Below are 21,060 nucleotides of genomic sequence, written 5' to 3'. Positions count from 1 at the left end.
TTGCAATGAATTTAGCACAAAAAGAAGACCAAAACAGAAAGAAAGACAAAATTTCGTTGTTTATACTAAAAAGGGTAAAAAAGAAAAATCTCAAAATAAGAGATACACTAATACAATTGTCATATATGTTGTACGTGTTCGGATATAACATCGAAATATGGACAAGAAAAAAATGGTATAGATATTATTATGTCATCATAGTAAATGTTTTATTGTGGATTGCGGTGGTAAAAAGAGTGTTGTACTTGTTCTGGCAAAAGTATGCGATATTCCGTCAATGGATGGATATGTCTGGTTTTTGGGGAAAGAAAGGCTTTATCGTAACTTTTATGTTGACTAACTGGTGCATATTTGTAAGTTTAATAGTTACTGTCTTTAATTTTACAAACGCAGCAACAAATTTTGATGAAATCATTTTCATTCTGGACGAAACGAAAGAAGAAGGTTGGAATAATTTACAAGCAGAAGAGATAATTTATTATATTTATAAAAAATTATCAATCGGAGTGATATTTGTTGTGGTAATATCAAGTGTATTGTTTTCTGTAGTATATATGAAAGGAAAAATGCAACTTTCTTACCAATCACCCGCTTACTTAACTTCAAATAGTTTAAGAATCATATACACCCTCTGGTTTTCTTTCGAAAGTTCATATACCATCGGTTGTTTCTTGTGGTATGGTGTAATGTTGGTTTTAATAACAATCGTTATCACCTTAAGATATCAGGAAATTGTAAATCTTCTATCTTTAGCCACCAAAGACAAAAAGATATCAATTAGTTTCATTGATTTAAAATATGATAAATTACGCGAATGCATCCGCATCACAGATAAATTATTCGGAAGGCCAATGACTATACTGCACATTATATTGACAATAATGTATATAATAATAATATATATGTTACTCTTTTATGACGATATGGACTTAGAAAATATCTTTATTTTAGGAATTTTGCTTTCTGCCTGCGTAATTATAATTACAGTTAGTTTGTTTCTAGCATCTTTAATTACCCAATCAGTAAGTAAATCATAAATTATTTTTAATTAAGGATTTCAGGATATTCTCACAGATAATGTTACTGAAATTTAATACATATTACATGTATTCAGAAATTAATTAATGTAAGAATAAACAACGTAATATTTTATTTAAATTACTTTTAGGCATTTAAACCATATTACGAATTATGCAAAATTATTAGCTCTTCTCATACTTTTGAGGATCAAGTAAAGGTAATTAATTTTTTATTTTTATTTTTATGTCGATTTTAGATTTATATTTAGATTTTTGTTAAAGTAAAAATGGTTTAAAATATATTTTTTCGTTTCTTAGCTTTATCATCTTTTATCAATAATTAATAATGAAACTGTGGGTTTGAATTGGATGGGAATTTTCATTATTAGTAAGGGGTCAATTTTAAAGGTAAGAAGATGTTTTTAAAATTCATGAATTCATTTTTAAATTCTTATTTTGATTTACGAAAACATCCCACGCATAAAATGCATAAGATGGTTTTTATTCGATTTTTATTAACTTTTATTAGGCAAGAATGTATTGGGCTTGGTTTTATCAGACTTTTATTGAAATTTTACTCGGAAGAATATTTTTATAAATTTTGTTTCATCTACCTGTATATATTTAAAACGAATTTTTATTGATTAGGATAACTTACTTTATTAGGATATTTTGTAATAATTAATATTGTAAACTTGTTTATTGATAAATTAAAATTACAAAATAAGAATTTAATAAAATAGAATAATATAAAAAATAAAATTTTTAATTTTCCTAAAAAACAACAATTTTCTGTAAGTACTTAATATACTGTTTTAATAATCAAATATTAGTGATTTTTGGTATTCATAACGTTAAAATTTGTAGAAAATCATTTTATACATGATTTTCTCCTAATATTCATAAAATTTATATTATGCCTCTAATGTTTTTATTGTGTTTTAACAGTTAATATTAAAGCACAAAAAATATTAGAGACAGTGTCGGACTGGCAACAACTTTCGGTATGGGAATATGTACCAAATACAATAGGCTCATACTGTATATATACATGGGCGGATAGCCGAGGTGATTAACATCAACCTACGCTCTGGACGACCCGGATTCATCCTAGGTCCTCCAGAGAAAAATTCGGATCCGGATTCAAACCACTCCCGAAAAATTCTTGGGATATTTTCAAAAAACTCCAGATATTTTTCGGCGAGTGGTTTGTCCTTGATATGTTGAGCCCTCGTCACCTGGTCATCCCAATTATTGGTCTGAAAACGTTTTCACAGTGTCCTCAGGGTGGAGTCCAAAAACCTCATAAGATCATACAGCCTACGGCTCGAGTTGCGATCAGTCATGTTAGATTAAAAGTTACAAAATGTACATTGTGGGGTTGAATGTTAGTTCATATAAACCGTAACATGACAACTTATGACCTTAATTAGAATGACTTTTAAAAATTGAATACAATACACAGCGCTTTGGTTTTTATTACTTATTTTTTATTATTTATTTATATATATTTATTTTTTTCAAATGTAATATAACGTATATTAAAATAATGAACAACCATCGAGCGACTGGCACGTCGGAAAATTCCCGATTTTCCGGTGGGCCAGTCCACCATTGATTGATCAATAATTTAATTTTTACCGTAAAGAACGTATTTTAAAATAAAAGTATGCACCTCAAATACTACTCTCGCGATAATTAATCAATTAACGCGAAATACCACTACACGATTTTACGACTGACCGCAAGCTCCACTCATTACGGGTAAGGCTGACTCACAATGGAGCCGGTAGTACGAATGAAGAATAGAAAACGACATTCCCTTATTATGTGATAAATTATGGGGTTTTGAACCGGATTAGAACTTGTAACCATCATGTTCTTAATCTACCATTGAAACCATTACTCATAGATAGTTTAATAAATTGTTTTCATTTCAAAGAAATTAATTGTAAATTTTTAGATGTATTATCCCAAAAAATTATTTTAATTAAAAATTATATTTTATTTTGATTTAGGTAATAGGATTTTTGATATCAATTTATATATTTCTTCTTCAGTGGAAACAACTGATATCAAATAACAAACAATGTAATGAAAACTGTACTGAAACTTGTGGTTAAGTTATATTAAACATTGAAGTTTTTAATGAAAACANTGAAGAAAATTTCTGTGAGAAAGTTTACAATTTGTATATTATGAACCATTTGTTTGTCAAAATGCTTAAATTTATATTTAATCACTTCATCGAATAAAAATATGAAATATTTAATCACACCGGAGAAATTTAATTCTTGAAAGCGTTTTGTATAAATAAATTTTAATGTCATTTTGAAACTAAACATTTCTCCAAGCTGGAACATGAGGCGTATCTGCCATTTAATTTTATTATCCTTATTATTTAACGTAAGTATATATGAAATATTTATAAAAATGTCTGAACATTTTATTTTAAAATTAAAAAAATAAATCAATATTTATAAAAAGATGACAATATTTCCTAAAAGAGAAGTTTTAGCCAAGAGATGCTACAGAGATGATGAATGTGGAATTGGTCAATGTTGTATTAAAAGAAATTGTAGAGGATATGCACGCGAAGGTGAGTTTTTAGTATCGTTTTTAGAACGCGGCTATTGTTATTTTTAGAATAAAAATTCTCAGAACATTTTTCTCAATGAAAAAAGTAAGTAATCTTCCAAATGATAACGAATTTTCAGTATCATATTAACAATTGATCAAGATAATTCAATTAATCATGCTCATGATTGAACAATACAGTAATTGTAAAAGATTGATTAACTAATGAGATTGACCAGTGATTGAGCAATGGTTGGAAAATATTAATCAGTGATTGAACTATCGTGCTAAACTAACATATGTGTACGAATTTTAATTTAAACGTTTAAAGCCATCTTAACAAAGTATTCGATTGATACAATTCGAAAATTCGAACATGAGATATCTCAAATTGTTCATTTTATTTCATGCCACGATTTAAAAACATCGCAAATTGTACATATATAAAACATTGCAATAAAAATGAAGCAAGATAAATTATAACATTTATATTTATATTCGTAAACACAAAGACATTTCGATTGTCAAGTTCATAATTTAAGAATATTTCGTAATATTTGACTAATGATAGTGCACTAATAATTCACTAAAATAAACATTTTAAATGCAAGTTTACTTAAGTGAATGTAGTAGTAGCAGCTAACAATCATAAATTATATGGCTTATACATTTTATCGTTAATTGATTTTGTTGTTATAGATTTAAGAACGCTACATCAAATAAGTCATTAAAGAAGTATATAATTGTTTTATTTAAAAAAAAAACAATTTCACCTCTTTGATATAGTACAAAATTATTTTTTAGATGCACTATAATGTTCTAGAGATTCTATAATGGCGTTTATCAAATACAAGTCACGCAATAAAGTGTGATAGCCAGAGCCGTCGAGAGCTTGTATGGGACCCAGGAATGGAGCGGGGACTGTAGCCATTTTTTTGTGTGGTTTTTTTACCAAATGAAATACGTAGAATGTTTATTTATTAATAACAAGCAGTTTTAAAAATTTTATTACCTATTTAGTAGAATAACATTAATTTTATAGGAGTAGAAACCACATTCCTCCTCCCTCTCAACGACTCAGGTTATAGCCTATACTGTATCCATGAAAGGTATATTGATATTTACTTATAATAAGAAACTTGTATTCTTTTAAGTAATTAACATTTTGGCTATTAAGACATAAATCTTTTATTTTAAATTAGGTTTAAGAATAATAAAAAACTTTTTATTTTTAATGTATTTAATTTCCGTTCTTAGTTTTCTATACGAAGTAAAAAGTATAGTTAAAATTCGATTTATTATATTGGTTTTCAGCAAAGTACTTTCTTGTTTGGAGAGAAAAATTAAATAATGAAAAATTAATTTTATAAAAGTGGAACAAAATTAAGTTATGAAATTGTCATTTATAAATTATTTAAAATAATTTCAACTAAATAATTTAATTCTATAACTTTTAACATTTATTTTCTAAACCAAGTGAAAAAGCCACTGACTGACTATATGTACAGGAATGAGAGTTGCCGATTTTCTGGGGTCAATATCGCTGCTCCCAAATATCTATAGTAATGCTAAATATCTCATTCAAAAGATACTTGTTTTTTTTTAGGTAATGTGCAAAATTTTCAGGTTTTTCTATAAAGGGGTTGACGAATTATAAGCAACTGAAAACTGCAAAATCGTCAAAAAAGGCTGTATTTTCTTCCTTTCTTTATCCGGCACTATAGACGCTCCTAGAGAAAAATCTACTGAGTCTACAAAGCTCAAATTTTAATTTTAAGCCTCTCTCGTTATTAGTGAGTTGGTGAAATTTCCGGGTCGATAATTCAAAGTTCACAGGGTTCCTCATACAGCTATTTTACTTTTATCGCTTAATTTTTCCCTTAATTTTTTACGTAAAAAAGCAATTGCTATTCAAATAAAAATATCTGAGATATAAAAAATTATGCAATTTGGATGACAGTCAAATTTTTTCTTAGGAATTTTTCTTGAGAATTTTAGATTAAGAATATGATAAATATGGACGAATTTTCAGGCAGATTTAACATTATGCCTAAGTTATATGAGGAAAATAATTACCATTTAAAATAACAGACCATACAATGTAAGGCAAAACTGCTATAAGATAAACGATTTACGACAGTCTGACTTGCGATTTGCCATTATGATGATCTTCAAAAATTGTCAAAAAAAATTTTTTAAAGAATAAAAAAATCTAGCAATGAATTGCGTAACTTTCTTGGCTGTTATGAGATTTCATTTAAAAAATAACTTTTATTTATTTATTATTAACCATAATAAATAAATAAATTCGTGTGTTTGTGCGTGGCGCCATCTATTATGCAATTTTATTATAAAAACTGTATATTATTAATTATTACATAATAACAGTCTTAATTTTAAAGACAGAGATGGAATTTATAAAAAAAAAACAGAAACTGTAAATGGTAACTTACATACATACAAGAAAGACATCGACCGTACACTAAGTGTTTAGCCGGCAGAAAAGAGGGTAAGGGAAAGAGGGGAAGGAGGGAGAGGAGATAGACAGTAGAGAAATGGTAAGGAGTAAAATCTTCATTACGTCCGACCCCACTCGAGATATGGCTAGGGTTGCCACCTGTCCGGGTTTGACCCGGAGACTCCGGGATTGAGTGAGTTATCTCCGGGCTCCGGGGTTAATTAATATTTCTCCGGGTTGTGCAAGTTGAAATGAATATGTACAAAATTATATGCAAACCGTCGCATATATTTCTTCCCCCATGTACCAAATTACTAGTGTGGTAGTCGTTGGCATTAGGCGCAGTGCTGCTTTTTTTTTTTTTTTTTGCTTGTACGATTCATTCGTAATCGTATACACCTCCAATATCCAATAGAGCTAGGTCACTTGCGTTACTCCTATCCAAGTCTCCCCCTAGTCGCTAACTGTAACTGATTTAGAACCGGNCCTCTAGACCAGTGTTTCTCAACCTCTAATGAATCGTCGCCCCCTTCACTACAAAATTCCGATGCCGAGGGACAAGGCTAACGCCAAATTCGTACTGCATTGAATAGACTAGTGACTAGTATAATATTATTTGTCTAATTATTGTTCGATATAACGAATAAAATATCTAATTATTCTTAATATAATGTTTTACTATATCACCCAGAAAATTGTTTTTCGCCCCAAAATATAAATTGTTACTAATCGCCCCCTGAACATGGAAAAACGCCCATATGGGGGCGATATCGCCCCCGTTGAGAAACACTGCTCTAGACAGTAACAGGTGGTTGTTGATGTTAATTGGCTTTTTAGTTGTAATACATTGTAGCTATAAAAAATTTTATATTTTAAGCCTTTAAAACTCCCAAGAGTCCAATTTCTCATACTTTTATCGCTTAATTTTTCGCTTGTAACGATAAATTGCATTGAAACGAATGATTTTCATACAAAATCTTATTCAGAACAACAAAAGATCAAATTTATGCAAATTAAAACATTTTATAACGATTTTACTAATGGCGTATTGAATTCGGTCGGAGGCCGTTGCCGAACGCCAACCGAATCGTAACGTCGTCATCTTGGGTCTTGATGGAATAATACAATTATTAAACAAAAAAAAACCAGATATCCGAACGAAAACATCTGAGATGTAAAAAACTGACCAAGTAAAAACTTATGACAATTTAGACAACAGTCAAAATTTTTTCTTAGGTTTTTCTCCGGTAAAAATAAGGCTGGCGTTTCGAAGCAGTACCCATAAGATTTTTACCTGTATTGTTTTTTTTTACATTTCGCATCGAAGCGCCAAGCTTATCTTTACCACAGAAAAATTCCTAAGAAAAAATCTGTTATCCAAATTGTCGTAATTTTTTACTTGGCACTATTTTTTTTTTATCTGATGTTTTTGTTTGGGATATATATATATATATATATATCCCAAACAAAAACATCAGATAAAAAAAATTGTCGTAAAAAATTACGACAATTTATATATATTACGACAAATTACGACAATATATATATATCCCAAACAAAAACATCAGATAAAAAAAAATTGTCGTAATATATATAAATTGTCGTAAAAAATTACGACAATTTATATATATTACGACAAATTACGACAATATATATATATCCCAAACAAAAACATATATATATACAGTATATGGGAATGGGGCGGAATGGAAAAGACGATTTACATATGAAAGAGGTGAAGGAATTAGTTTGCTCCCTACAACACGTCAGTGTGACTAGAGATTCGCTTTGTCGTTGACTAATAAAACGTTGCGTCGTGATTTTTTGATGAAATTACAAGTGCATCAACATTAAAACAATGAAAGTATATGTTATATTTTATAATTTAACCAAATTTATATAGTCTAGTTTATTAAAGATTTGTTTGTTGTTTGTATTTTTAGAATAAAATAACGCGCAAAAAGTAATCATAAATGTTTTTCCTACTTGATTTTTTGAAGCATGTGCTTTGGAGCACAATTGGACGGTTTCCCATAAAGGAAAAGTAAAAGGAAAAAAAACAAAGTCTAATAAAAAAGAAGAACAAGGGGATGATTACTCGGAGATGATGATACGACTTGCCTTTACTGCCCCGAGGCTTACAGTCGATTGAGGGTTAATGTTCATGTGTCGCATGCAAAAATTGGACCAGTGTCTTGTGCGGGTTTTGACAGCGACTATGACGATTCCGTGTTGGTTTACGAGTTTTGTAAGCAACAAGGCTAATATTTTTTTTCTAATATTTGAGCAGTAATCTCATACCTCATTCTCCCCGGAGTGCGGGGCGGAACGGGATGTGGGCAAAGCTTTTTTTTTAATGATTTATTTCTCATACAAAATTGTTTTTTTTTTAATATAATTTAAATAATTATGTGCCAAATATAATAAATAAAAGATATAATGTAATATTTTTGTTATTTTTCTTTTATTGTTGACATAATTTTAACTTCTTCGTTATCTACCCCATTCCGCCCAGGTTCTTCTATATTGAACTTACCTTTAAAGATACCTTTCCCCGCTGCTTTTTATATTTTTCGTTGTATTTGGCCCACTTCCTCATAACTTTATAGCAGCTTAAGTACATCTGACTACCAATGGTAAATACAGTGTTCGAAAAGCCGCACACGTGTGTGTTAGAAATCAATTTTATTTTGTGAGGTTAGTATACGAAAATACAGAAGTTAGTAAAACAAAGTTTATAATCTGATCTTTATGAAAAACAAAATCAAACCATGTTATTACAACATATGTTCGAAATGGCCTCATTCACGAATGCAGGCGCCAGCTCTTATCATGTTTGATGCCACTTGTGATACCTGAATAATGATACTGGCAATCACCACTATAACGTTTCTCTTTCTTTAGATCAATATTTATTTAAACTATTACTAATGCAAAGAAAAAAATTGGCTAAGCTTGCTCCCTCTTAATAAGCCTTGAACAAGAATTTTTTAATAAAAAAAAAATGTCAAATTTAATTCATCTTGTTTGAAATCACATATCCAACTATGAATTTGTTCTTTGAAAATTGTACAAATCAATAATTATAACAGAAAATAAATTGTAACAAAATATTACTATTGCATTTTCATGGTAACAATTTACCATAATCACTGCATATTATTTTAAAAGCCCCACTACAACAATGCTACATAATAGTGCTGTTGTAGTAGTGTACAGTACATTTACTGTTATTTCAAACAAAATTATTGAATTATTACATCTTGTATGAAAAATATAAAATTAAAACTGCATGATTTAGTGAAAAATTAAAATGTTTTAAAAGATTAAGTAATTAGAAATATTGTATCATTTACAACTGTTCAAATAAAATTCTGTAACTTACACATCAGTGGACAACAATGAAACATTATTTGAAATGAAAAATTTTTAATCATTTATATTTATTTATACATTAAGAAAAATAAAAATTTATGGTTTTGTTTTTGATTGATTACATTAAATATTCATAGTTGCAATGACAAATTGGTTATTTTTTGTAAGAAAAATAACATTTGTATATAAAATAAATATCAAAAACTGATTTTTGTTGCTTCCAAACCATGTATATAATTTTGTACTTAGTTTTATAAACTTCAGAAATAATACTATAGACAAATAATATGTTTTAAAAACATTACATATGGATAGTGTGAAATTGAGAAAGACACTCATAATTATTTCTATGTATAGATTGAAAGAGAAAATGGTTGAAAATTGATGTAATGCAACCTTGATGTACCTAGTAAAATCCAGTTGAAAATTTCACCATCATTTGGCAAAATCATTACAATCACTTGACAAAAAGTTTCAAAATATTTTATGTAATACTAATAATAATAATAATAATTTATAATTAATATCAATTAATAAATAAATTTTTGATAAACAATTTTCCTCCTTTCCTTTAGCCATATATCATATCTAAGAATCCTACAAATTCTACACTATATACATGATTCAATTTTATATAACAACCTTTCTTTCATTCAGTAAAATTGAAAGTAAACTGAGAAAAAAAATGCATTTATTAATAAAAAATCACAACCAAGATTCCTATGATATTAATCCCTGAAAATGTGTAATTCATGGACAATTTTTTAAACAAATCATTACAATATAATAAGCACTCAATAAGTAATATCATAATTATCACATTCAATTTATAAAACACTCCAATGCTTTTACATACCTAATTAAATTCAATAAATTATTCTGAAACAAGATTTTTTCTAATTCAAGATGCTACGTTTTGATTGATTTATGTAATCATTTTTTTATTACTGTTTTATATTGATTATATAAAAATATATATGCAAAAATTGCAAAGGCATATTTATTGATGGCCAAATATATATATATATGTTTTTGAATGATTTTGAAGGCATATATTTATGTATTAATTTAAAAAATTTTGAATCTATTAATAATACACAATAATGTGTATTTATGTAAACAAAATTTTCAGAGATACTGTTTTATCCATAACATGCACTGAATATAAACATCTGCTTCTACATCCACTTTTGTTAAGGCATGACCATCATCATAAAAGATTAATCTGAAAAATAAAAAGAACTTACTAATTATGTATTTATATTTAAAAAAATTTAAGCCATTAAATTGTGAGCTTTTTTACCTCGTAGGTACTTGTCTAGCCTTAAGTATATTATAACATTTAATCCCTTGTGAAGGTGGAACTCTACGATCATTCTTTCCAATTATGAATAAAATTGGAATTTTCACCTAAATATATAATTAAGAAAGTGTAAAATAGTTTAATTTCACATATAATTTATTCAAATAAAAAAAAATTTGATAATTTAAGGATATGAATAAGCTATATTTTTCTTAATAATAAGATTTAAATAACAACATATTTTCTTATATAATTTTTCAATTAAACCCTTATTAATACATTTAATAGTTATTTATTATTTCATTCTTTCTGAAATCATATTTGAAAATCTATCACATCTCAAGCTTTCTTTTCTATACTTTTCAGTTTTTTCTTTAAAGTCTTCTTGAATTCTAACTTCCTTGCTTGAATTGCCTAAATTAGGAAGTTTGGAGATCAATTCCCAAATAAGTAATTTATATTTCTGCTTAATAAAGTAAAATCTGACAACAAAGACAAGATTTTGTAGTAAATTAACAAGTTCTAAAACAAAGCTGTCGAATATACTGCCTCAATTTAGTTAGAAAAACCACTATTTTCCACTAGTTAGGAAAACCTCTTATTTATATTCATAGTTTCATTGAAACAAATTTTAAATTACATGTTATGGATAAATGATTTGCCACTTTTTGTATATATGACAAAATATTTTGCTGACTTAAATTTGAAACTGTAGAGGAAATACCAAACTTGTTAATCAGTAATTTTAAAATATTCAAGTTATTTATTAAAAAGTTGAATCTGCTAAAAATTAATTTGTTAATAATGATTTGAAATGAATTTTTATCTACAAGTGAAAAGACAATAAATAAAAATTTATTTATTGAGAGTAAAAATATTCACTCTCACTAATATGGTAAATTTAAAAAATGAATCTGAAGAAAAATTGATCAATTTTTAAAATAATAAATTATTCATGAAAATTAGTATCGACCAATCACCATTATCAAAGATACACAAAATAATAAGAAATTGTTTTCAAATCTATTTATTAGATAATTTTCAGGATGTAATCAAGAAAACAGACAACAGAATTATAGAGAATCCACATTATAAATCTTATGGATAATGAGAATGCTAGAACATTGGATTTTGAGAGTCTTTATCATTGAACCTTAATATAAAATCTCTGAGAGTATTATATAACTACATGTCCCAAATACCCACAAATATCCTAACAAGATCAAAGAACTAGTTGCTTTGATTTATTATTCATTCTTCACGTTTGGTGACTATGCACACAAACAGAAAAGAGGAGTGCTCATGGACAGTCCATTTGCCAGGACACACTGCATATAAAAATTGGAAAAGTTTACTCTTCCCAGTTTTGCACAAGATTTTATATTACACAAAAGATACATTGATGCTATTCTGATTTTATAGAAAAATAATGATAATATTGAATGCTACATAGCCTCCTTGAATATCAATTATTTTGGTTTGAACCTCAAGCAAAAGGAAGACTAATAGCCTACTACTTCAATCCATTTTCTAGATATTACTAGTTATAAGGAATGGGCAAATATATACTAATATATTCACTAAACCCCAATTTCATGTTTTTTACATCTCAGCAAACTCTTTCAATCCACACCAGAACTGAAGATAAATACTCAGAATTAAAACTGATTCTTAATATAGCACACTCTCTTGGATATAAAAAAGAAACAATTATCTGATTCTCACCTTTAACTCATCTAACTTATATAAACCCCAAGAGACTTCAGTAGATTCACATACTCTGTATTCAGTAAAAATGACATCTATATATAAAGAATTAGATTCTATCCATAATCCAGGATCGTATGAGAGTAATTCAATAAGTAAGAGCAAATTTCAATTTATTGAGATGAACAGTACATCATATATACAGATCTGAATACACTCATCAAAAGTGAAATTGCAACACCTTGAAAAAATGCATGCAGCCATGTGCAATTGCAGCAATGGTAAAGGTGAAAGAGATAAGCAAATGATTAAAAGAACAAACAAAGATATGCAACATACACCTGTTTATTCAGTAATGAATATAGCCCACAGGCAGCTATATAAGCCACTATAAAGGTAAGACATACTATCAACAAGGCAATTAATGGTTGTCTGAGGTATCCCTTCCAAGTTGCATCCACTGCAGCACACATGTTGTTTACAGATGTGGTGGTGGTCCATGGTTGCACCAGATGTTTGATGGGAGAGAGATCTGGAGAGGCTGCCAGCCAGGGAAGAATGTGATTTCTGTTCAGACTGGTGAGAGTTTGGTGTGTGGTGAGAGTTTGCAGTCAGGCATCATTTTGTTGGAAAACTATGTCAGGTGCAGTCTGCACCAATGACCAAACCATAGGCCCCACAATTCATGTGATGTACTAGTCTCCTGTCAGACTACTGGAAATGTGTACCATGGCTGTCTGCTGATTAAACACAATGCCTCCCCAAACCATGATGCTCAACGTGGTTCTTGGCAAAACAGGCTGGTACATAGTGTTCCTTGGGATACTATCACATACGTCATTCCTCCACATACAGAAGAAGGATTCATTCATAAATAATGTCCAATGCCATTCAGTGATCCAGTTGCAATGACAATGACACCCTGCCAGGCATGGAGCCCTATGTCAAGTAGTTAATGGCACCTCTGTTGCTGGTTGCCATGAGTGCAGCCTGACTTCATGCAACCTGTTGCAAATGGTTTGGGTGGACATAGATGTACAGTAGCTGTTGACGGCAATAGGTAGCTTCAGATGTCATGTGCCATAACAAATGGGTTTCAACGGGTCATTCAGCAAATCTGCTAATCTGTATACACTGTTGTGTACCACTACAATCCACCCCCTCTTCAGCATGTTTGCAGATATTCCTGCATTCATCCAGTCACACATCACTGGATGGTACTCATATCATGTCCAATATGCATGGCAAGCACACACATTGACAAACCAAGGCTGTGCAGCTCCAGGATTCAGTCTCATTCCCCAGCCATTAACTAGTGGTATTCAGCTTGCTGTCATCTTCAAGGCACTTTCTATGCTTCTTTGAAAGTTCAGCTGCCATGGCTCAGGCTGATGGCATTTATAGCCTGAGCCAGCTGCTGACCTTTATAGCCTGAAATTGGGTACCATATGACCTGATGTGTACACAAACTTAATCATTTGCATATCTCTGTCACCTCTACGAGTCCTACAATTTGCAGGTAACTATAAGCATTCCTTCATGGTGTCGCAATGTCACTCTTGAGGAGTGTAAGATGAAATTTTTTCATAAGTCACTTCAATGCAGTTTTTGCATCTTTTAACAAGCTTCTGTATTCCAGTAAAAAAGTTTTTGATTATTATTGAAGCCAGAAATGCACCATCTTCTTCACCTCATCACTAGTGTAAAATTCTAATCCCTACAACAAAATATTTGTTGTTTTTATAATTGTTTGTCCCTTTTTACAGTTTGCCCAATATATATGTATATAGTAATATATTGCTGGAAAGTGAATTTTTGTATGCTGATCATCAAATGAAAAATCATAATGCTGACCTTTCAAAACTGAATGGTAACAGTTCATAGAATGGAACATTCCATTCCATAACTGTTTAAAGAGCAAAATATATATGTTGTTTTCTTTCAGCTTATTACTTGTTCTTTTCAGCATTTAATTTATTTAGCTAGTTTTCTTCATTAATAAATGCTAATATTCTACTTGTGACACTAATTTGATACACTAAATAATATTTATTTTTATTTTAATTATTTAAGTAAATTTTAAGTGTTTATTTATTGATTATATTCTACTTTTATATTTCTATATATGTAAACTCACATTTTCTATATATCTTATAGGAGATTTTTCCCACATTATTTTTAGAATATCTGGACTTGCAATTCCATCAAAATTGAATTCCTTAAAACCACATTCAATCCATCCCCTAAATAAATTGGAAACAATATGTATTTTAGTATTTGCATATTAATAGAAAACCGGTTAACGTAATCTTATAAAACAAAAGGAGGTATTCAAAAACATTATTTAAATAATGTTTTTGAGTACAACAGCATTTGAAAATAATATTGCACAGCTAGTTTTATTTTTACTCTTAATAAATTTGTGCAATTTTTGTTAACATTTGTAGTAAATAATATTTCTTTGTTTGTAATAAGAAATAGCAACAACATTTATTATATTTAAATTTTATTATAAATGTATATAAAAACACATAAAACTAATAAATATTTATACAAACTTATATTTACTTGAAAAATTATGTGACAAAATAATGCACAATCTGAATAATAAATAAGTAAACAGATTACACATACAAAGTAGTGATGTAACGAATATTCGATTACTATTCGGTATTCGGCGTATTTTTCGCTATTCGGCTGAATACTGAATATTAATCACTATTCGGCCGAATACCGAATACCTAAAAACAGGAGTAAGAAATAACAAAAACACAGTAAATTAATCATTTTGGTATTTAGATTTAATGTTGTGGGGTTAGTGTTGTTTGTTTATATTTATTTATAACTTGTAACATGCACAAAATAAAAAAGAAAATAATAATATTAGTCACATGTATCCACAATTTATAATTACAAAGATCAGCACACGTACACATGTATTCGTTCGAGAATCATCGCACACATGTGATGGTCTGACACTGCCTATCCTTTTTAATCACTCGTCTTTGCTCTTTCCTTTCTCTTTCCTGAATCTCTCTAGTCGACGTATGACTATGCATACATCATAATATGCACTCACGATACTTTCGATTCGTCACTTTTCCGTCGTAGTTTTTCCATTTTATAATTAGTGGCTCATAGCTTGGTGATAACGGAGAAAAGAGACAGTTTGGATGTTGGTATATGTCACAGTTATGATTTCACAGATTCCAGACAGCTCGGTAGCCCAAACGGTCCCAGGCTTTTGCCTGTGCACGCTAAATGACTTTCATTACAAGCATTTAGCTTTCCAAAGTCTATGACAACAATTGTTTGGCATTGACGGCCGCAAATTTTGCGCCAGTAAGCTGCTTCGACTCGTTCGATTATGTTATCAACTGAACTTCATATTTATTTTCACATTTTCACTTCGCGGTCCTTCTCTGTTCTTTTTCCGTTATTTACACGTGTAGGTCATTTCGTTGTTATTCACATTTGATATCATCATTTATCGCATACTGCCATGACGCTATTGTCTGCCAACTGTTAAGAATTAACGCTATTAGCGAAGCATAGGGGTGACAGCGGGGGGGGGGTCCTTGTCATGAGGTTTGTGCGCCAATTTTCGTATGTGCGTTAATCAAGCCGAATAGTTTGCACGAATATTCGTCCACTCTCCTGGCCAAATATTCGGTATTTGGCCTGAGACTGAATATACTATTCGTTACAACACTAATACAAAGTGATTATAAATCATTACAAATATAACAAATGATTATTAACATATTTAAAACATCTGATTCTTGGATAATAGCAAATGTAATTTAATGAAACATATCATCATCAGCAGCTTATGATAAAAACTGTGGAACTGCAGCACTCCCACAAAAAATAAAATCACAAAATAATCTCTGTTTTTATTACATAGTAAGTATATAAATTATTATACATGATTAAAATTAACTTTTTAAAATGCCAATGATGATAAAAACGGTGCACAAAATAAGAACAATTCTTATAAAGATGGTTGCTTGTCATGTATCCTTCTGCAACAACATTGTTAGGCCAAATTTTGATTATGCTGGTGTTTTGTGTTAAAATGTATTATGACATGTCATCATATCATATCATGACTGCAGATTTAAAAACATTGCTCATATTGTTTTATTGCATCAGTATAGTTGTCATCAGACTCCAACAAGTTAGTATTATTCTTGAGTGCATGCTTGAATGTATGTTTGATTTTGCAAAAAACTATATGCTTGAGAAAATGGAAATTATCCAACTACTGAATGAACTTGATGAAGAGGATGAGATTTTGATTGCAACAGTTGCAATATTAGTACAACATAAAAAAGAAACTAGTTGCATTCAATACTTGCTGACAAATCAGTATTTGGTGAATTACATCACTTAGAGCAAAACATAAAAATCAAGAGTGATACTTAAAATGCTTCTGATGGCTGATAAAAATCTAAACAGTTCAAACTTCATGTTAACATGTAACATGTATCTGATGCCCTCTGTCATCAGATGACACATCAACATAATGTGAATACTCTGACAAAGATGGATGACTTGGTTTAATCTTTAACATGTCATAAAATGCAATAATGCATGTTAACACAAAACATCAGTATAATCTGAATGCAACCTTAAACAGTGCAGTTCCATCCCCCATTCATTTGTCAGAGAACAGTCCCAATCATTCAGCCACTCATCTCACCATATGATAAAATGCCTGAGATTGCACTGCAGTGTTTAGAACATTGTCACAAGAGTACACAATAGAAATTTGTTACTGGGTCAGAGAAGAAATGCAAATACCATAACCTGTAAATGTTAATATAAAAAAATAACTCAAAAATCATCATTTTTGAGTTATTCATACCAGTGAAATGGACTTTGAATGTACCAGTACTTCTAACTGCAAGAATATCATATTATATTAAGAGACAGAATAAAATACCACTAAAGCACAGTATTTCAAAATTTTTTCACAGAGATGAATCAAAACTATAACTTCAAATGATTCATGTGAAAAATCACCATTTTGGAGTTACAACTTTATTGCATTTACTGAGCAATTGCTAGTATTATGTTCTGGTTATCAATACTTTATTACGCTATCTGCCAGTACTGGTATACTGATGCATTTCAGCTGAAAAATAGTCCTGATAATAATAAAAATAACTTTATAAATTTTTAATGTGCAGTATATTTTCTAAATATATTTTAAATTAAGAGAAGTTCAAATTACCATACAAACTGAAAAATATTTAATCCTTGCTAAATTCAGTTCTGCTTACATGTAAAAATAACTTTAATGAGCAATTATTTATTGTGACATCTTCACAATGCTGGGCTGCAATTTTTAATCATATTTTTAATAGTCTTTTAATTTAAAATATATGCTCTCCATCTCAAATTAGTATTTCCACCTTGCTCCTATATATCATACTTTTCTGTTAGCAATAAAGTCATGTTGGTCATCTAACTCCTTTCAGGGGAAAATTTTTGAATTGAAATAAGATGATTTCTAGTGCAAACTGGAAATTTGTATATAGTTAATTGGGGGACTCATGTTTCTAATCTTTTCATTTCTGATCTTGGCTTTCATCTATATAACTCCGTTCTTGAGATTACGAAAAGACAGACAGATGGACAACAGTGGGAATTTATAGGTCTACAATTTTTTCAAACTGCAGCCCAATGACTAATTATTTTAATAGATTCATTTATATTCTATTTATTATATTTAAGATTGATTCATTTGTTAACAACAGTTGTCAAATACATTAAGATTATAATACAGGGGGAGTCAGAAAAGTGGCTAATATATGATCTCATGGAGTGCAGACACTATTTGATTTACTAGGAATGGGATAGTGGCATTTACAAGCCAAGTGTTCAAAGCAATATTAAAATCATGTTTCATCAGTCTCACAGTCGGCCAGTTGTTTTTGTAATTGCTCATGCTGCAACTGTGATTTGTTGCTGTACATTCACTGTCATCTTAGATACCGACATAGGCAATGTTGATGCAACTCATGCACATAACTTCTTCTTGGAAAAGAACTCCAAAAAGACTTCTTCAAATATCATTCATTAGTTCCCAGTAAATCATATAGTGTCAGCACACCATAAAATCAAACCTGTATGAAGTCACAATTTCCATTCATTCAGATAGGTAAAATGGTATCAATCACTATGAGTGAAGGATGGGAAAACTGATTTGATCCATATTGCTGATGACAAATTTTGGAGTTTGACAAGATTTGGTCCAGAAACAACTACATGTTGTTAGGCAGACACAATCACCTTGTGGTTGTCTGGCCAATTAAATTTAAGTTTTACTGAATTATTTATAGTCAGTATAGTTGGGCAGATGTCCATAAGGTAATTTGTTAGTATATTCAATAAATATTTACTAATTCAGACAATTTTTGTAAATAAAAATTAATTTTAAAAAATCCAGACAAATCCTTTATTCTAATCAATTCTTGTTTAATAACCAATTTTTCATGATCAAAAGTAAAATTTATTGATTAAATATATTTAACTTTTTCCCCTAAAGTGGGTACTTTATGGCTTTTCTTTGGCTTATCAGAGTTACTAACATCACTGCCATTGCATTTTGGAACCATGTTTGCAAAGTAATTAACATAAATGAAACAAAGAGAACTCTGGACAAAGACTGATTGCTGGTTCTAATGTTTAGAGCCAAGAAAGAAATGAGTCATAACAACACTTTCCCAAAATGAAAATGAGTATGAATGAGGAAGATGTTGCAAGAACTCGTACATTTTAAAAAATGATCCGGATTTAGTATGAAGTTAAGAATTTTTATTTTATATATTTTCCATTTCTTTCCCCCAGATTTCCAATAATATATGTCTCAAATGACATGTAGTTATTACAATCTTATTACAACACCTGACCATTTGCTGAGAGAATTCTTTAATAACAAACATTTTCAGCCTACTACCATAAACCATCATCAGGTTTTTAAATCAATTTTAGAAAGTGTTTTACAAAGAGAACACTCCATTTAAATTTTAACTTAAAATCCATATTTAGAATACTTCAAAAGTTACATGAATTAAATAAATAAATTATGAAAAATATAAGGTTAATAACAAATAAAGTTAAGAAAAATACAAAATAAAAATTAAGAAAGTATAACATAAAAGTAAAGCCAAATATAATTGTAGGTAAGGTGACCTACTTTTTTACAATGAAAAGGAGGACACTAATAAATTCAAGGAAAAAATATCGTAAATATGAAACATTTTATTCATTGCAACAATAATACACTATAATAATCTCTACTGCATGACTAGGTGCCATGTCGTGTTTCAATAAGAAGTAAACAAAGCCATTTGCGCTCTCTCTCTCTCAAGATCTCCTGTGCAAAGAGCATGTGTCTCATAATTGCATCTTGTTGCACTGTACAGAGCCTTGATGAATCATCATGTTAAAATACAAACATGACATATCACATCACATGCAATGGATTGGTTCGGCATTGATTGAATACAGAGATTTACAGATTAGTCTTCAAATATTGAAAAGGAGGACATGTAGGAGGACACTTTTCAAGGGAGGACAGAACTTAAAAATAGAGGACAATGGTCACCTTATTGTAGGGGAACTTATAACTCAGGATTTTTAAGATATATTTCCAAGCCAAAGGTTTTGCATTTCATTCCTAGCATTTAGGCACTATTCTTTGATCTTACTCTTGTATATCTTTATTTTTCCCATACCAATGGTTGGAAAACATACTGTTTTAATAATATTTGCTTCATCCCACTTTATAACCAAGCCTTCTACAGTGTCACTAAAACTATATTACTATAGCTTTTTTCCACAGTGTACTTGTGTTCCTTGAGTTGCATAATGAGGTTTCTTTTTGTAATTCCAACATAATGTTTTTTGACCCCTAACTGTTGATTTTTATAGAGTATTTTGTATACTCCAGATTGTTCTTTCCTTAGTTTGTCTTTATCAGGTGATGAGTCTGTATATGGTGAGGTCTTACTGTAATTTTAAATTAAAAAATATTCTGAACCCTTTATTTTTGTAAATTATGCAAGGCGTATATTTTTATTTTTTATAATATAATGAACATAAAATAAATGAAGTAAACTTACCGGCAATATCGACTACTGGATTCCTACAAATACCCAGTTTATAGAAATCCTAGTTTTATTAAAAATTTATATTAAATATAAATAATGAAAATTTGATTATTGTAATTTCAAACAAATAGTATTATAAAAAACACTTACTGGATATTGGCCACTAAGATGAACAGTAAGAAAACCTCCATGAGATCCACCAAATAATATTAATTTATTTTTATCTATATTTTCTGTTTCTAGTAATTTCTCTACAGCATACTAATTAAAAACAGAAAAATATATAAGTAGAAATTACTAATTGTATGTTTAATGATAAAAATAAAGCAAAACAAAAACATTTGATTTAAATTAAAATTACATTACAAATAAATTATAATCAATTTTTAATGAATTATACTAAAAACGAAAATAAAATTTTAAAGTGATCACATTAAAAATCCATACATAAAGTTTGAAGTGCTGTAGCACTAGAGTGTTTAGACATAACCATTAAAA

At 29.5% G+C, this 21,060-nt stretch overlaps 3 protein-coding genes and 1 long non-coding RNA gene across 4 annotated transcripts in view; 2 read left to right on the top strand and 2 right to left on the bottom strand.

Moving 5' to 3' along the window:
* The first annotated feature begins 916 nt into the window (after window positions 1-916).
* On the top strand, window positions 917-3,142 carry LOC111639855. The gene is made up of 4 exons (XM_023385802.1): window positions 917-1,022; window positions 1,169-1,237; window positions 1,338-1,427; window positions 3,038-3,142. Exons 1-4 carry the CDS (start codon window positions 924-926, stop codon window positions 3,140-3,142), a joined length of 363 nt encoding a protein of 120 aa, XP_023241570.1. The 5' UTR covers window positions 917-923.
* A 150-nt stretch (window positions 3,143-3,292) lies between these two features.
* On the top strand, window positions 3,293-4,841 carry LOC111639853. The gene is made up of 3 exons (XR_002759161.1): window positions 3,293-3,425; window positions 3,507-3,618; window positions 4,639-4,841. It is a non-coding gene; the product is annotated as an uncharacterized LOC111639853 (long non-coding RNA).
* Window positions 4,842-9,532: 4,691 nt separating this feature from the next.
* On the bottom strand, window positions 9,533-14,726 carry LOC111639858 (acylamino-acid-releasing enzyme-like). Its single transcript, XM_023385806.1, has 3 exons — window positions 14,577-14,726; window positions 10,733-10,839; window positions 9,533-10,654 (listed from the first exon to the last, which is right to left on the bottom strand). Exons 1-3 carry the CDS (start codon window positions 14,610-14,612, stop codon window positions 10,558-10,560), a joined length of 240 nt encoding a protein of 79 aa, XP_023241574.1. The 5' UTR covers window positions 14,613-14,726; the 3' UTR covers window positions 9,533-10,557.
* Window positions 14,727-19,637: 4,911 nt separating this feature from the next.
* LOC111639859 (acylamino-acid-releasing enzyme-like) overlaps window positions 19,638-21,060 on the bottom strand; it is a 119,269-nt gene continuing 117,846 nt past the window's right edge. The window contains exons 17-18 of the mRNA XM_023385807.1: window positions 20,713-20,823; window positions 19,638-20,623 (exon numbers count right to left, since the gene is read on the bottom strand). Of these exons, the coding sequence (XP_023241575.1) occupies window positions 20,528-20,623; window positions 20,713-20,823 (207 nt within the window). The 3' untranslated portion in view covers window positions 19,638-20,527. The remainder of the gene's footprint in view (window positions 20,624-20,712; window positions 20,824-21,060) is intronic.

This window comes from Centruroides sculpturatus, unplaced genomic scaffold (genome assembly GCF_000671375.1).
Source record: "Centruroides sculpturatus isolate CEXI.00-Female unplaced genomic scaffold, Cexi_2.0 scaffold1362, whole genome shotgun sequence".
NCBI lineage: Eukaryota > Metazoa > Arthropoda > Arachnida > Scorpiones > Buthidae > Centruroides > Centruroides sculpturatus.
This window is presented reverse-complemented; position numbering and strand designations above follow the sequence as displayed.

Excerpts from the sequence above, each read along its gene's own strand:
- LOC111639855 (XM_023385802.1), top strand. The coding sequence starts at position 924 with ATGGACTTAGAAAATATCTTTATTTTAGGAATTTTGCTTTCTGCCTGC. Across the intron at positions 1,238-1,337 it reads CTTTTGAGGATCAAGTAAAG|CTTTATCATCTTTTATCAAT; the intron begins GTAATTAATTTT and ends TTCGTTTCTTAG. Across the intron at positions 1,428-3,037 it reads GTAAGGGGTCAATTTTAAAG|GTAATAGGATTTTTGATATC; the intron begins GTAAGAAGATGT and ends ATTTTGATTTAG.
- LOC111639858 (XM_023385806.1), bottom strand. The coding sequence starts at position 14,612 with ATGTGGGAAAAATCTCCTATAAGATATATAGAAAAT. Across the intron at positions 10,840-14,576 it reads CTATAAGATATATAGAAAAT|GTGAAAATTCCAATTTTATT; the intron begins GTGAGTTTACAT and ends TTATATATTTAG. Across the intron at positions 10,655-10,732 it reads GCTAGACAAGTACCTACGAG|ATTAATCTTTTATGATGATG; the intron begins GTAAAAAAGCTC and ends TTTATTTTTCAG.